The sequence below is a fragment of the Mytilus edulis genome, chromosome 5 (genome assembly GCF_963676685.1).
Source record: "Mytilus edulis chromosome 5, xbMytEdul2.2, whole genome shotgun sequence".
Lineage (NCBI taxonomy): Eukaryota > Metazoa > Mollusca > Bivalvia > Mytilida > Mytilidae > Mytilus > Mytilus edulis.
Window position 1 is genome coordinate 72,177,867 of NC_092348.1, and position 18,507 is coordinate 72,196,373.

Here is an 18,507-nt window from a genome sequence, read left to right on the forward strand (position 1 = left end):
TTTTCAACTTGGCTATCATGTGTAAAATCATACGAGTGTTCGGTAAACAGGAAGTTGTCAAGTGATCAATCTGAAAACGCATCACACGGTATAGCTGACTTAGATAAACCCTGAAACCAAATTTCAGAAATCCTTGTATTGTAGTTCCTGAGAAAAATGCGACGAAAAATATTCATGGGACGGACGGACTGACGGACTGACGGAAGGACAGACAGAGGTAAAACAGTATACCCCCTTTTTAAAGCTGGGGTATAATAAATAATAGGGTACTTATTGGATAACTTTTCCTAGTTCTATTTTCAACGGAAAATTGAATATAAGTTTATAAATTTGGTGGCATCCAAAATGTTTTTTCTTGAAAACTCAAAGACATTGTAACTATAAAGATTTACTAGTTTACAAATTTCTCTATATTCAGTTTTTATGCAAAATTTCATAACTATTAAGGTATTTTTGTTAGTGGTTTTTCATCACATACAGTTCAATTTCATCTTTTTTCAATAAGTTATATAAGTACAAAGTCAGGAATATGACAGATATTTTCCATTCCATTATTTTCGATCCCATTATTGTGGTATTGTAAATTTTGTATTCTTGTCTTTTATAGTGATTAAGATTATAACAAAATGTTGACTGCTTTGATATTTTTACCTATTATGTCTGTTTGTTTTGTTCACACATCTTTGTCAATATAATGGAATTTGATTCAACTGTTATACAAGTGAGAGCTTTAACGGTTAAATCAGATTCAATCAACCATTTTCTACACAAGAAAATGCCTGCACCAATTCAGGAATATGACAGTTGTTATCCATTTGTTTGATGTGTTGGAGCTTTTGATTTTGCCATTTGATTAAGGACTTTCCATTTTGAATTTTCCTCTGAGTTCAGTTTTTTTGTGATTTTACTTTTCATTGGTTGATAATATTTAATTTTGTCAGTTTTTATGGACTTCCACTTTTACAATTTACCTTCGAGTTCTCTATTTTCGATTTACTTCTTATCTCTAAAAACAGCTTTTCAAGATATTCCTGACAATAATAATAACCAAATACAATTATAGGTTAAACTAACTTCAAGCTCAGCATTAGTTGATTAAATGCTAATCAGTAAAGTTTGTGGGATTAATCGGACCAGAAGACTTGACAATGTATAGTAAATGTTTTACCCAGAAGCGCTTTATCACAGCTAACAAGATTCATGTGGCAAAGTCAAACTCAATCTATATCATGTATATATCATGTATATGAATTACTCCAGAGAAATCAAAAGCATATAATTTGATTGCATATTTTATTTTTTCCTCTTTTACTAATAATCAATAACAATTTGTTTTAACTTCTTAATACAGGCAGTACAATCAAATCCTGAAATTTTCTTTCAGTTCACAATTACACTCACATGTTCTCAATTTACAAAGTTTCAAAATGTCAAAAATCACTTTAACTAATTATAGAAGGTTGGATAATCAAAGGACAAGGTTGGATAAGGCCTGTTTTTGGCCCCCCTATTTTCTCATTTTCTAAATTTTGCTTTTGAAAGCTACTTATCACGTGTAAATATTTCCTTAGGTTTAAAGTTTAATCTTCAGAAAATAGGTGGGGTTAGGGGGTAAAAGGGCATCAAAAACGCCAAAAGAAGGAAAAATAACGATTTTTGGCCATTGTTTCTTAAAATTCAATAGCGTGCGCCTACGTGACCCGGAAAAAACTATGGCAATTTAGACAGAAAAAACAGTTCTCATGACATTGGAATAAAAATCCTGGGTCACATTGGCGTAGGCACTAAAAAAATTACAATTTGTTGTAAAATCACCTGCAAAATGAATAATAATTACAATATTTGAATAATAACAGAAAGTTAAACCCCCTCACCTCACCTAGTTGCAAAAATTAGTGGTTTTGAAATTCATCCCAACAAACTTCAAACATCAGGGAATGTTTTAACATAATAAATAGCTTTCCAAAACAGAATTTGAAAAATGAGAAAATAGGGGGGCTAAAAACAGGCCTTATCATACTTTGTCCTTTTAAACTGAAGAAAATGTCTCAGTTTTAAAAAATTATGTACACCAACATTTTCAAATTAAAAGCAACGACTTTAAAAGTCTAAGAAAAATGGAATTTGTTGAATTTTGTAGTAAAGGCAGAATGAAATCTTTTATCCAACATGCTAGTGTTTTCATTCTCCATTAAAAAATCTTTCATCCATCCAAATACCACTCTTTTCAAGTTTATAAGTATAACATTCATACAACATTTTAAACTTATAAACCAATATTTGACAGGTATACATTACAATAACTTAAAAATATTTTAATTCAAAGTTTATAAATAAATGGTTCATGGAAAAAATATTTGTAATTTCAAGTTGATAACATGGATTATCAATCAAAGTATGCATGTTGTTGTTTTTTTAATTCATAATGAAGCAATGCTACCTGTAATAACTATTTTATGAATAATGTTGCTTTGTATATTTCAGAATATTAAAGCTTTTTTTTTTAAATAGAATATTCAGACACTTTTATTTTAATCAAATGCATATTTAATAAACATAATTTCACATTGATTAAGTATTTCCACTTTATTTCAGAAAGTGAAATCACTGATCATTTTAAACACAATAAAAAAGTAGAAAGTTTAGAATAAAATATAATTTTATAATATTAAAAAAGATAAACAATAAAACTGTTGTGTTGAAAACTATTTAAGAAATTAGTTCTACTGATATAAAAGTGACAAAGGTTTATCTCAGATGGACTACAAATACAAGAAAAATTCCATTACATTTGATTGGATTTCTATAATATATCAATTTTTAGTTTCATTTCTAAATTTCAAAGAAAAGAAGGTAACACTCATTCGTCTTTTTTCTAATCTATATCTTTACATTTCTCTTAAATACAAAAAGACTAATTGTGTAACACCACGGTTCAAAACCCTGCAATGCTTTTAAAAATTTCAATTTTCAACTAGTATATTGGTCTTAACTGAAAACAAGAATGGATATATTTTTAATATGAACACTGTGAATCAATATGATATCACCCATTTTTCAAGAAAAGACACTTTTAGATTCAAAAATTTCATCTGCATGATCTAAAAAAATGCACATTAAACATGAATTGTCTATACCTTTACTTATATCAAATATTTTTCAATCATAGGGTTCTATGATAATATAAAGAGAATGTTACCACATTTACCAAGTATATTTGAAGCTCATGTTTAACATCCGATGCTTATTGTTTTAAATGCTATTTCAGTTTTATAAAATGTCTTTAGAGGATAAGAAAACAGTACGATATTTTAATCATAAATCACAGCTCTCCTATAAATAGGACAATATAGGTTTGCCACAACCAGAATGATTTACCACCAACATCAGTTTGGAATATTTTTAAATCCACCAAAAACTATGCCTCCTTGACCTTTCTGCTCTATTGTTTGTATCACATGATCAATATCACAGCTGTCACATGATTTGAATGTTATGAGATCACATGATTGAGCATCCTTGTTGAGTCCCAGGTAATTTAGGTAAACCATTTTCATCAAAGTCTAAACCAGGTGCCTGTAAAATAATACATACATAAGTTCTATAACAACATTGACATATGTTAATATAAAAAAGAAGATGTGGTATGATTGCCAATGAGACAACTGTCCACAAGAGACCAAAATGACACAGACATTAACAAGTATAGGTCACCGTATGGCCTTCAACAATGAGCAAAGCTCATACCGCGTAGTCAGCTATAAAAGGCCCTGATATGACAATGTAAAACAATTCAAACGAGAAAACTAACGGCTTTACTTATATAATTTTTTTTTTTTTTAAATGAACGAAAAACAAATATGTAACACATAAACAAACGACAACCTTGTTGTCTGTTTGTCATAAAGTCTGTCGTTTACATTGTATTTCTATGCAATGCACAGGTTTAGAAATTTAAATGAAAAAATAAGTTATGATTTACATAATTATCTCTGAAAAAATTCTTGATATAACCACATAAAGAAACAACTGACAGGTCAAAAATCTGTTTCTGAAAATAATTGGTGATGCCTATTGAATTTTGCAAAAGAAGTTCTCCAGAAGATCAATTTCATATTTAAAGAAGACAGTAATATTCTAACAGGAATCAGATTAGTTGTATATTATTTTGATACTTGATATCAGTACATATACTGCCAAGTCATATTGAATACTGGAGTACTTGTTGACACCCTAAAAAAGGCAGTGTTCAGTTACTTATATCAGGAAATTTGTGTATGAATTAGATGCAAAGGAATTTGACATTTCTATACAACAGAAAACTAACCATATCTCCTACTATTTCTTTTGGAGGCTGTCCCAGATCTTGCATCTGTTATAAATTAAATGAAAATGATTTCAAAATGAATAGGATACAAATTCTCAAATTTATTATACAAAATAAATGATAATTGAGAAGACTTATATTATTGTTCACATATGCATACTTTGCCCATCAAGAAATTACCTCAAGAGTATTCCTGAACCTGTGGGTAGAGACTAGACAGTATCAATGAACGAAGACATTCAAGTAAGGCCATCTTTTAATAATATTTTTAGAAGGTTCAAATCTTGATGTGTTTGTGAATTTACATTGTAATATTCTGTCTAATTACATCAAACAACTGCTGCATGAAACCTAAACCTGAACCAAAACCTTTAATTTTATCAAGACCTAGAAGTTCAATAGCATATAATTATTGTGAAACATTTAAAAAAAACAAGAATGTGTCCAAAGTACACGGATGCCCCACTCGCACTATCATTTTCCATGTTCAATGGACCGTGAAAATGGGTAAAAAATATAATTAGGCATTAAAATTAGAAAGATCATATCATAGGGAACATTTGTACTAAGTTTCAAGTTGATTGGACTTCAACTTCATCAAAAACTACCTTGACCAAAAACTTTAACCTGAAACTCGCACTTTCATTTTCTATGTTCAGTGGACCGTGAAATTGGGGTCAAAAGTATAATTTGTCTTTAAAATTAGAAAGATCATATCATAAGGAACATATGTACTAAGTTTCAAGTTGATTGGACTTCAGCTTCATCAAAAACTACCTTGACCAAAAACTTTAATCTGAAGCGGGACAGACGGACGAACGAACAGACAGACAAACAAACGGACGAACGAACGGACGAACAGACGCACAGACCAGAAAACATAATGCCCCTATACTATCGTAGGTGGGGCATAAAAATCTAAGTCTTGTTCCATGCACATTATCAGTAGATGTACAACTGTTCTACAATATTTTAGATTTTTGTACTAGTAAACAAATGAGACAACAGATGGCAGAAGCTAGGTAACCTAATGATTGAACACATCTTTCCTCTACAGTGCATATGAATCCATATATACATATTTAAACAAACTTTTAATTAGAATTGCTCTTGCATGTGAATAAGACATTGATAAAAAGGTTGGGAACAAAGTCAGAAAACAATATCTCTGAAAGTACTCCATCATTGTAATTTTTTTCATTAAACAAATATCTTACCTGTTGCATTAAATCAATTATTCTTTCAAATCGTAATTTCTTCCTTTCATCTGTTTCAGAGGGCTGTTCTGTTTCAAATTCTACACATATTTCACCAACAATTCTCTGTTGCTGTAAATACTTTTCTAACTGGTCCTTAGCTGTCTTATCTTTGTTTTCATCTAACCAGTGTGGGTACTGAAAAAGTCAACCATTTTTGTCAAATTCATTATTTCAACTTGATGTATGTGGGTGATGATTGAATGCCCCCACCTGTTTCAGTAGCTGTTCAGATTAATTGCCACATTTAGATGTCCTTTGGGGTTTTTTAATGTTTCGATTTGGTATCATTCAATATCTTGGTTTTTTTCATAATTTTACAAAATTATATTTGTTTTCAAACTAAACAGAATGTTTCCAATGTTACATATATAGAATTTACATGAGATACCCTAATTGAACACATCTTGCACAATTTATAAAAAAGTGTATTTACTTTAGCTAAAAAAGAATAATTTTATACCTTCTGTACCATATGAAAATGCAAACACTACTGTTAACCAACTTATTTTCTAGAATAATCCATTTTGCATTTAGTCCTTACTAGCAATTGATGCACAAACTATTTTTGCATTTTTTTTAATTTGTACATGTATTATGCATTTTTTATACATTTTTTTGGTGTTTTAGTTTTTAATTGGCAAAAGTCATGAAAATTAGTTGGTTTTAAGATTGATACCTTTTTTGATAATTCTTTTAATGATGGATATAAGATTTCTTTAGATAACAATGACTTCATCATCCCCTGCATCATTGGCATAAAACCTTCCTGTCCATCTTCCATACCCATACTAGTGAAGGCTTTCATCAAATCATCTTCGGACATTTGACCCTGCAATAGATATACTTATAATTTTAAATTACCTCACTCTAGTCATGACGAAATAGTTCAGAGGAAAATGAAAATAAAGAAATAAAAACCTCCAACACACCTCATTTTTTTCAAAAATCTTTATTATTTTAGTTCTAACGAGTATAAACCAATAAAACCCCTTTCACTTCTGTAATGTATGTTGTACACAAAAGTATCTTCTTCCTAAACTTAATTTATCATAAAAAAAAATAGAACAGTGTAGCTTGGGCTAAAGATTTAATAAAGTTCAACAAAATTAAATTCTCACAAACTAGAAAGAACAGAGTTAAGACATCTGTGTTTTTTTGTCTTTTTTAAGTTATAGGCTGATTTAGACAGTCAATGACAGTAGAAGGCAGATATTGCATTTTAGTATAGATTGCTTTTATTGATAACATTAATAATTGACAAAAAAGGTAGACCTTAAATATTGTGAAGAAGAGGAATATTTGGCCAGCTACTGATTTTTACAGAAAGCAATAGGACAAACCATTTTCCCATATTTTCTTCATTTTACCTATGATTTTTCGGTGTTATCACTTTTATTCTCATGCTACTTAAGAAGTCAATTAGAGTGAGACCATGATAACTTCATAAGCCAAGGTCATTGCCTAAGAAAATAGCAATAAATAGACAATAAACAGACTATCTTTGGTATTTCAACTGGAGGAATTTATCTTTCTTTGATTGTAGCTGAGTAATTCCCTCTCATTTTCAGAACTATAGATAGTCTATAATTAATCAGAGTATTTTCGACATACCTGTAATTCTTCTGAATTCTCGTCAAGACTAGACATAGTTTGTGCCAAATTTTTAGCAAATTCTTGCTGTGCTTCTTGTGAATCACCTAACAAAATTAATAATTTTAACATTGTAAATAATGCATTTATACCTTTTCTTAAAATATAATTTAGTAAAATCAACAAACATTAAATATGGTCCAATGTTATAATAACTATTATAGGGGTCAACAGGGGGATAAAATGAAAACATTCAAAACTAAACTTGAATTCGATTATTTTTTTTTTTTTTTAATTTGTTAGCATCTTAATATGATATTGGAAAACTCAAATCATTAAAATATGTATAAAACATATACAGTCTTTTCATTATCACCTTCCCACCCTCCTTGTTGTCTAAATAATAGACTTGTCACTATAATTTACATAATAAATCAATACCTGCACTGCCAGCAGCAGCTGCTAGTTTTTCTATTTGTGAAACTAATTCAGGATCTTCACCAACCATACTTTTCATGGCCTCTTCAAATTGTTTTGCCATATCGTCTGAGAACTCATCAGCAAACATGTCCGACAAAGGATCCCCTGATGCTTCTGATTTCTGTGATGCCTGAAACACATGATTATTTCAAAATGGTATAAAGATATCAATTTATTGAGCCCATAACTTTTTACTTTTGATTTCTAAAAAACAAAATAGTGTGTGTATTTATCATCATGATCATTTGACCTACATGTATATTATTCATGAAATACAGGCAAGTATTGTATGTCTGTACACTTTCAAATTCATTGACTTTGACATATTATGTAAAGGTATTGTTGTTGGACATACAATGTACAGATATTAATGGTGGGCATACAATGAATAGATATTGATGGGCATACAATGAATAGATATTGATGGTGGGCATACAATGTATAGATATTGATGGCTGGCATTCAATGTACAGATATTGATGGTGGGCATACAATGTACAGATATTGAATGATGGTTGGCATACAATGTACAGATATTGATGGTGGGCATACAATGTATAGATATTGATGGTGGGCATACAATGTACAGATATTGATGGTGGGCATACAATGTACAGATATTGATGGTTGGCATACAATGTACAGATATTGATGGTGGGCATAAAATGTAGATATTGATGGTGGGCATACAATGTACAGATATTGATGGTGGGCATACAATGTACAGATATTGATGGCTGGCATTCAATGCACAGATATTGATTGTGGGTATACAGTGTAGATATTGATGGTGGGCATACAATGTACAGATATTGATGGTGGGCATACAATGTACAGATATTGATGGTGGGTATACAGTGTAGATATTGATGGTGGGCATACAATGTACAGATATTGATGGTGGGTATACAGTGTAGATATTGATGGTGGGCATACAATGTACAGATATTGATGGTGGGCATACAATGCACAAATATTGATGGTGTGCATTCAATGATGCATACGATGGTGGGCATACAATGTCGATTATGATAAGACATAAATTTGCAGCATAGACATGAAAGAGATGTCAGCAAGTCTAAAGAAAACATGCATATCATGTACATTTACTTTACCGGTACATATATACAAATGATATAACATAACAAAAAGCTGTTTTTTAGCTTACCGAATCATTATTCTTGGCACTACTCTGATCCTCTTTTGTTGCTGTTTTCGGCTTTACTTCATCAAAATCTTTCAAAGCACCTAAAAAAAAATTAAAGATTGATTTAAAAATGAATAGGATACACTATTTATAAATAAAATTAATTATTATACAAAAAATATATTTCAACAGAATGCAAACTTGTAGATAACAAAAATTCAAAATGTAGGCTATAACATACATGTATTCTTATACATGTACATTGTATTAATATATGTTGAAGAAAATTAGCATTACTGTATATTTGTTGTTGTAATAATTGAATTCAACTTCAAATGAAAAGGTTGAAAATTCTTTGACATGTATGAAAACAATGCAAAATCCTATTTATGAATAAAAGAATTCTTCAAAAGAAAAAATAATAACTATACTATAACTGTATATAATGTTATCTTTTACAAAACAATTTCAATTATAATAATGTCATACAATGTAATTATCTATATTTTAAATGTAATGTTGTCATAATTATTTTGTACAAATAAGTTATTTGAATGGATAAACCTGTTTCACAGAACAAATGATATTGGAACAGAACTATTGATTTGTACCTGGAACAACCAAGGACAGAACACATATTGGCAAAAACCATTTTCGGAATCGTGCACTTTTTTGTCAATTTCATACATCACAGTAAGAACCCATAATAAATGTTCAATGACTTTGTTAACAACCTTTTACCTTGGGTCTACCTGTTTAACTCATCTATAAAAAACAACTTGAGTTTGGTATAGGAATGGAATGACATCAAATCAATTACTGTTGATTAGTAAATTTAATAACTGTGATAACCATTTTTTGTTGTGTTAAACAAGTTTAATCTTTTGATTAAGGTAATAATAATTATTCTGTTCATTAAAATTACTGGTCCCTTAATGGAGGTTAGGCGTGGTCTTCATAACCAAGCAATAGAGATCATTAAACACCTTCTTTTCAATATACTATAATATATACAAGGGTAGGAATGCCCTTTACCGTCAGACGTTAAACTGTTATTTTAAGCTACCGTTCGAGTCAAATTGGTTAAAATTTCAGTGATTTGTTAAAATCTTCTTATCGTGATTTGAAAAAGGTTTCGAATAATTATCTTTACCATCATTTTAGGACAAAAATTAGCGTGATTTGACAAAATCAGCCGTTATTTTTTTACTGTCTAAAGGAAAGTGTTTTAAATTTTATCATCTTGCGCCAAACATTACTGACAAGAATTTTTACCATTAATCGTCATGAAAGGACCCCTATTACCACCCTCATGCACATGATACAATTAGCAAGGTTAATACACCTTATCGCTTATCCCGGCCGCTTGAACTTTTGACGAATACAACAATCACTTTTCCATTGTGGCGTCAGATATTTTGTTTTATGATGTCAAAATTCCATGGGAACATGTGTGATATCCAGTAATGGCGACAAATAGCGATAAGGTATACAGAATGATCTCCGAGCCTTAAACTATTATCATCATTCCTGATTATTGTTTTAAATATTTAGAGTGATGTTAGCTATAAATGGAATTTACTATGTAGTGTTAACTCTATATTAAATAAAATGTTATCGTTAATAATCATGTGGGGTACACAAATATATCCACCCTCTTGCACCAGTCTTGATTAGCTCAATAAAAATATCTTGTGTATTGGTATAATTTCTGTTAATCGATGACTCATACTGTCTAACAATGAATCTAATTCTTCATCCTGCTTATCGGTTTGTATATTCTGTTTGATTTCTTTCTTTGTATTGGTTAAACTGGTCTCTTCAATAGCTTCTTTCGAATGTTTACTCTCATCACCCTCCATCACGCCTTTTCCCCCTGATGTACTTGTAAAAAATAAATATCCCTTACGTTATCGTAAAAAAATATTTCATTTATTTTCCCCTAAATGTGTTTCTTTCAAAATTCGAGTAATAACCTAATTTCAAATAAGTCTTTATTTTTTTAAACAATAATCTATAAACTCAAAGGAGGAATCGGTCTTGAAATGGACAAAGCTTATAACGACCTTCACCTCTGTTATTTTCCTAAATGTTGAACCATTGAATAATAGCCTGTACCAGGTGACACAATTTAGAACAAACATCACTCGTCACTTTCGTGTCATGTGCGTTGCCACTTACAGTAAAGAGAGATACAGAATATGGAATATATTTCATGACTAAAGATCATAATTGATTAAATGGCTGAATATTTGTCTGAAACAACTTCTTGTTCTGAGAATGAATATTTAAGTGATGGAGCTGAGGATTTGTCATATGGTGACCTAACAGCCATACCAGAATATTTATTCGATCGTTCGAAGTCGATCAGAGCATTATGCCTACACCATAACAATATAGAAGTGTTACCTAAGTCTATAAATGTGTTTGCTAACCTGATCACTTTGGATATAAGTAACAACAACTGTCACAAACTAGATGATGCTGTGGTTTATTTAAAACAATTAAGAACTTTGATAGCCAAGAACAACAACTTAGAATGTAAAACTATACCAAAGGATTTTAGTAAACTACGATCTCTAGAGGTGCTGAACTTTTCTGCCAATTCATTTACAGAGTTACCTCCACAGTTTACTGAACTACCTCGATTGAAAGCATTATACTTAGGTGGCAATGCCATCTCATCAATTACATCGTTGATTAGGCATATGTCTAGGTAAAAACAAATTAACGAGTATACTTTATAGTCATTATAGTACTTTGTGTGCTTTTTTTAACACGTTGAGTTTTAAAGATTGATGTTTAAAGTACAATATTCTGTAATTGAAAGTGTCGATGTGGATCATGAATGAAGCAGACCTGGGGTAAACATGGTAAACAGATTGGGAACAACCCCTCAAATGAGGAATAATTGACCCCTCATTGTAATATGACTATCCGATCCTTTTTATACGACCGCAAAAATTTTTGCGGTCGTATATTGGTATCACGTCCTCGGCGTCGTCCGAAGACGGATGGTTTCCGGATAATAACTTTAGTATACGTAAATAGAAATCAATAAAATTTTAACATAAATGAGTAATGTTTATAACCACTAAAGGAAGTTTGGAATTGATTTTGGGGGTTATGGTCCCAAAGGTTTAGGAATTAGGGGCCCAAAACAAGCATTTATCTAGTGTCAGGACAATAAGTTGTGTACAAGTAGAAGTATTTCAATTGTTCTGAAATTATACCACAATGTTTAATACTGTAAGTAGAAGGTTGGGATATATTTAAAGGGTTACAGGGCAAACAGTCTAGGAATAAAGTGCCAAAAACAAGCATTTTTGTAGTTTCAAGACAATAAATTGGAGTTATCTTTCTTTGTCCAGAATGATTGTTGAATTACCTAAAACCAATGCTTTATGAAATCTTCTTTGAAAATTGGATTTATCTTTCTTTGTCCAGAATAATAGTTGAATCAAATTAAATCAATGCTATATTATACAATATACAATGCAATATTCACTTTTACTACCAACTGATATATTAAAGTAATCTTTACCATTCAGTGATTACAAGCACTTTGATTACCATTCTAGGGTTATGCCCCTTTACAAATGGAAAAATTGAAGATTTTTTTCGTTTCTGTTCTCTTAACATAAGTTTGTCTCAACTAAATTTAATGAAATGTGTATATAATGCTTATTACATGTACCTCTAAACTCAGTTTTAAATAAGTTCAATTTTTGGCAGCTTCACTTTTACAGTTCTTGAGTTATGTCCCTTTATAACATTATATGCTAGCTGGGGCATCATCTGTGTCCCTTTGGACACATTCCCCATTTATTTTTATATAAGTTATTATTAATTAATATTAATTTTAACCATGACTGTATGACATTTTATATTTTAATACTTTATGATGCATTTAAATGAGTAGTTACATGTATTGTTGCAAACTCCATTAGCAAATTTGAATTGAGATCATTTTTGGAGTAAGGGAAAGGGGGAGGTGAAAAAAAATTGGGGGGGGGGGGGTCAATTTTTCATTTCAGATTTCAGAAATTAAAAAGAAAATTTCTTCAAATATTTTTTTTTTAAGAGGAGCATAGTGAATTGCTCAAAAGCAAAAAAAATTAAAAAATTTAAGTTCATTAGACCACCCACATTTATTCTGTGTCAGAAACCTATGCTGTGTCAACTATTTAATCACAATCCAAATTCAGAGCTGTATCCAGCTTGAATGTTGTGTCCATACTTGCCCCAACTGTTCAGGGTTCAACCTCTGCGGTCGTATAAAGCTGTGCCCTGCGGAGCATCTGATTAACGAATGTGACATACCAACATGACCAAATTAGACTATTTACATTGATTATCATTTACCAGATTCGTCCCTCATAATGGCCTCATTTCATGCATTTGGGGGCTTGTTTGAGTTCCTAACATGGTAAACATGGTAAATATATGAAATAACATGACAAAACAATTAGTTATCATTTTAGAAATGTATTAAGGGAATCTTAATTTTTGACAATGGGCCGGGGCAGTCATTAAACAGTGAGAAGAAAATACAAAAAATGAAATAGCAATGCCTTGATTTAGGGTTAAATCGAATAAAAATTACAGAACATGTATATTGAAACTTTCATCTGACTTTGCTATAAAAAGCTGATAAACAGGCACAGCTGATACTATTTTAATGCATCTTTGGACTGACTGGTTCAGAAAATGATATTGATATACACCCTTTATCGTATTTAGCATGTTAAGTAGAAATTTAATTCTATGCTGAAAATATATTGTGTGAATGAGTGTATACACTGTATGTAAGCTAGGATACACATGCAATTGAGTATATATATATTATCAGAGATAAATGAGATAACCTTGTATTAGGAGTACATGTAAAGATACACGTGCAATTGAGTATTATATCTATACATCATGAGATAACCTTGTATTACATGTACATGTATATCTTTTGTAATTACCACCTAACTGTACTTAAAGCAACATACAAGTGTAATCTCATAACAAATTAAACTTGGTCATGTTGGTGGAAGAGAAAACTTTCCATTTTTTCCAGTTTTTTTAACTTATATAACATTTTTCATTCTTTCTAAACAAATTTTTAAGTTTTTTTTCTCAATGACCACAACAGGGGCTCAGGCATGTCAAGAAAACAATCAAATTCAAAAATTTAATGTTCAATAAACAAATCCTAAATTACAACTTACTTATTAAGTTAAACATGTTAAAGGGGACTTACATGTAAGCAGATACTCAAAGTTCAATAATAAAAAACCAATAACCCAAAGACAACAGACACATTATATATATATAATTATGACATGACTCCCATGATCAAAAGAAAAAGTGGAACAGATAAATTTTGTAAGACTACACAAATTATAAAGATTGATAAATACATGCAGTTGATCACCCTAACACATTTTTCCATTGTCATGATTGTCATGCATGATTAGTTACACTTACATGTATCTTGTTGCTTATGTCATGCATGTATGTCATGTATGTATAGATTATTAAGTTGTACATGTTCATTTACATGTAGCTACAGTAATAGTATACTATTATTAGGTATTTTTTTTAAGGGAATTATTTTTGCATAATTTTCATGGTTTAAAAATTATCAGGAAAAATCTTCTTACATGTCTAACTCTTACAAGTATGTAAATTTGAAATCTTTTAAGAACATCAGATTTAGGCACAGGAAAATACAACTGTAAATCTTAATGAGAACAAGGAATTTGGCCTTACAAATTTTGAATTTTAAAAATGGACCACTTTACAATAGTCATGATAGTCTATGACAGTTTTATACAAAGTACCATACAAAAATGGTAATTGGTGGATTGCAAGTTACAATGTAACATGGTTAAAAAAAATATAAGAAGTCTCATTCTGTGTAATTATCAACTAGGAAAGAAGTGCTGTGAATTGTAATTTTAAAAGCAACCCTCACAACAAAATATATGTATGCACTTAAACTATTAAAGCACGTCTACATCAATTTATATTTATGCCCCATTTATGGGCATTATGTTTTCTGGTCTGTGCCTCTGTCTGTCCCACTACAGGTTAAAGATTTTGGTTGAGGTAGTTTTTGATGAAGTCTAATCAACTTGAAACTTAGTAAACATGTTCCCTATAATATTATCTTTCTAATTTTAATGCCAAGTTAGAGATTTTACCCCATTTTCAGTCCACAGAACATAGAAAATGATAGTGCGGATGGGGCATCCGTGTACTTGGGACACATTCTTGTTTAAATATGCATTGTATTTTGTATAATTCTGACATGAAAGTTTTCAATTATGCCTTGCATAACTGAAAGAAAAATGTTTGAACAACCAGTGTATTGTCTGGTATTCAAATTTATTTATTTTTCAGATTAGAAATCCTTTATATGGGTGGAAACAGACTTACAGACATTCCAGCCGAGATAGGACAACTATATAACCTGACATCACTAGTCCTGTGTGATAACCAACTCCAAAGTCTTCCACCTACCTTAGTCAACCTTCATCGTTTGAAGTCCTTGAGTCTTCACAACAACAAATTATCTACCCTTCCTTCAGAAATCGTAGCACTTAATTTAATAGAATTAAGTCTAAGAAACAATCCATTAGTTGTTAAATTCGTTCAAGATTTAACCTATGAAGTGCCTTCTCTGCTAGAACTTTCTGCTAGAGTTGTTAAGATTGAAAAAGTAAAATATGACCAGGAAGATCTGCCAAAAAACCTACTCAATTATCTTGATTCCTGTCGGAGATGTGTTAATCCTGAATGCAAAGGTAAAGAATTTATACAACAAAATTTTATTTAAGGATTTGTTTATAATACTGTAAAGTCAGAAATTATCGTGATGCGTTTAATTAATTTGAGAAATATTGGATGAATATCAAGGAAACAGCAACACAACAATCAAAATGAACATCTATTGGTCAACACACATGTACATTATTCAACGACGAGAAACAAGACGCCATACCATAATACATGTATGACAACATTTAAATCATTTTGAGTCTTAAAATTATTTCTAGGGAGCAACTAACCACAGTTAAACCTTAATAGATCATGTGAAACATATATATACATGTATATATATATACATGTTAATACAAGGAAATGTGTTTACTTAATTTTTTCATATAAATTATTTGATACTTGAACTACATATATTATCATTTACTTGTAAGTTTTAATATTATATATTGTTATCTTTTTACTTTAGGTGTATATTTTGCTTCACGAGTGGAAAATGTGAAATTTGTTGACTTCTGTGGAAAGTACAGACTGCCGTTACTTCAGTATTTGTGCTCACCACAGTGTCGAACCTCGCCATATGTAACGAACAGTGACACGGACACAGATGACGAGGATACAGCTAGAGCCAAGCTCAAGAAAGTATTGTTGGGTTGATGGCCATGATCAAGAGAGTATGACTGGGCTGATGAGATTCTTTGGAGATTTCTTGTTGTGATTCTCAATGCCAAAAGAAGATTTAGCGTATTAACAACGAACCATTGAGGCTATTTGTAAAGAGTGTATTTTGTTTTGAAGTGCACCTAAAACTTTAGGCACTCTATCCTCTAAACCATTTATACACAATGTATCCACATTGATATATTTATTAAAACATTTATTTAAAATATGTGAAGTGCTACATTTTATTATTAGTTGAAAATTAATGATTGAAATAGTCCTCAGAATTATTCTTTATTTATGAGAGACATCTCTCAGCAGTAAAAGACAAGTTATTAGATCACAAGAGATTAGATAAAAGAAACTATTATAATTTTTTAGCCTATTTGTCTGTTAGAACTGGTTCTCAGACTTTCAAGTTCTTCATTTTACATAAAACACTCACCATGATGTGTACAAGATGCCTCTGTTTTTGTTTCGATATAGAGCAATTCTGAGTTATCAAGAGGAATTTCAAAGAAGTCATCTGCTTTCTTTTGGAAAAATGATATTCATGTATACTCTCTACTAGATTTATTTTGTATGATTGTTTTTTTATCATGTTTCAATGTATGGATAGAAATAATAGTAGTTGTAATATGGAAGATTTTAAAGTAGAATATATGTCAATGAGACAGCAACCCATCATCACAAGAAACCAAAAGACATCCAGCAATAGACATGTGTCTACAGAATTTTTTATTAACTCTATATCGCCCTAGTCTATACAAGTTGAAAATTCAGGTATTAGCTTTTTTTTTACTGTATGTGATCAAAGCAGTTAGAAGTAAACATGGTCTGTAGACACTTGGCCATTGTTGGAAACCTTATGTTGACCTCTAGTCCTCTAGATGTTTATTTATTTTTGTGTTGCATTGATATTTACCTTATTGTACCAACAATTATTTATTTATCTTTTTTTAAATTGGTAGTTAAATAAAATTTTGGTATAAGTCATATCATATTTGCTATTCATTTTGTTTATAGCTAGTCTTGGTATACGAAGGTCTCAAATATTTAATACAATGGTAATTGGTGAAAAAATCTTTGAGTTTTTCTTTACCAATTTATCAGTTATAATTTTGTTTTCATTTCTATGTACTGTAAGTCAAAAATGTGTGTGCAATTATTCTTGCAGTTGTTGATCAAATGCATTGATAAAATATTGTGATTCCAGGAAATGCTCATACAAGGAATGCTACCAAATTTTAAAATATTAGTTTCCATTATTGCAAAACCTACTCCTACTCCCATCTCAATGATGAAAACATCTAAATATTCACTAAATTTTATATTCATATTTGTTTTGCGGTAATTGATAGATTTATTCGCAACAACATATCCAGTCTTTCAACATTGCCATTGTCATTTATTTATTTTATCATTTTGATTTAAGTCAATTGTACTTTGATTCTCCATTTGTACTCTGCTATATGAAATATTTGTTTATTCAATGATAAAATTAACTTTTATATAACAAGGGCAAGGGTTTTTTAATTTTTTGGGTAAAAGAAACACATAATTTGTTTTCGCTTTTTAGAAAAGCTAAGTTATAGTTATGCTTTCATTACTTCTTTTATTCCCCCCAGCTTAAAATAATCTCTATCACTATAAAAATATGATTAAATTATCTATCAACTAGCATTAAACTTTGCAATTGACTGGACTGTGTAATAAGAATTATTACAAGTGTAATAAGATTTATTACACATCAAACCTGTTGTAAAAATTAAAATCTAATAATAGCCAATAGCTACTGATTGGGAAATGTACCGTAGTTTACACAAATAATATTACAGAACACAAGTAAATATCCTCTTTAAATGGTTGTTGTAATAATTTTGTTCTTTGTTTTTGGTCATCATACAATAACTTTTTGTATGACAGTTCTATTTTTGGAGAAAAAAAGAGTTGAACCACAGCTATTAAAACTGTTAACTTTCATGTTTTCTTTATAAAACTTTTGACTACAGATTTTGATTGGATTACAATATTCCATTAGTTTTTTTTAATGGAAAGTTAATTTGGAATATTTGATTTTACATGTTATAATATGTATGTTTACCTTTTACAATATTAAATAAAATACCATTATATTATTGTTTGTTTTCTTTTTCACAGCATTTGGTTCATAATTACGATTATCTCTCTCTATCTCTCTCTCTGCTTTATTTCATGGTACATTTGTAGATGCCTATAACAAAGTTTGTGACGTCTGCATACCAGTATCA

At 30.3% G+C, this 18,507-nt stretch overlaps 2 protein-coding genes across 2 annotated transcripts; one reads left to right on the plus strand and one right to left on the minus strand.

The window, feature by feature from the left end:
- Window positions 1-1,276: 1,276 nt before the first annotated feature.
- LOC139524390 (peroxisomal biogenesis factor 19-like) lies at window positions 1,277-10,896 on the minus strand. Its single transcript, XM_071319160.1, has 8 exons — window positions 10,536-10,896; window positions 8,825-8,904; window positions 7,618-7,786; window positions 7,198-7,283; window positions 6,263-6,415; window positions 5,545-5,721; window positions 4,328-4,372; window positions 1,277-3,576 (listed from the first exon to the last, which is right to left on the minus strand). Exons 1-8 carry the CDS (start codon window positions 10,663-10,665, stop codon window positions 3,502-3,504), a joined length of 915 nt encoding a protein of 304 aa, XP_071175261.1. The 5' UTR covers window positions 10,666-10,896; the 3' UTR covers window positions 1,277-3,501.
- On the plus strand, window positions 10,711-18,375 carry LOC139524389 (leucine-rich repeat-containing protein 58-like). The gene is made up of 3 exons (XM_071319159.1): window positions 10,711-11,519; window positions 15,200-15,603; window positions 16,047-18,375. Exons 1-3 carry the CDS (start codon window positions 11,044-11,046, stop codon window positions 16,232-16,234), a joined length of 1,068 nt encoding a protein of 355 aa, XP_071175260.1. The 5' UTR covers window positions 10,711-11,043; the 3' UTR covers window positions 16,235-18,375.
- The last annotated feature ends 132 nt before the right edge of the window (window positions 18,376-18,507 follow it).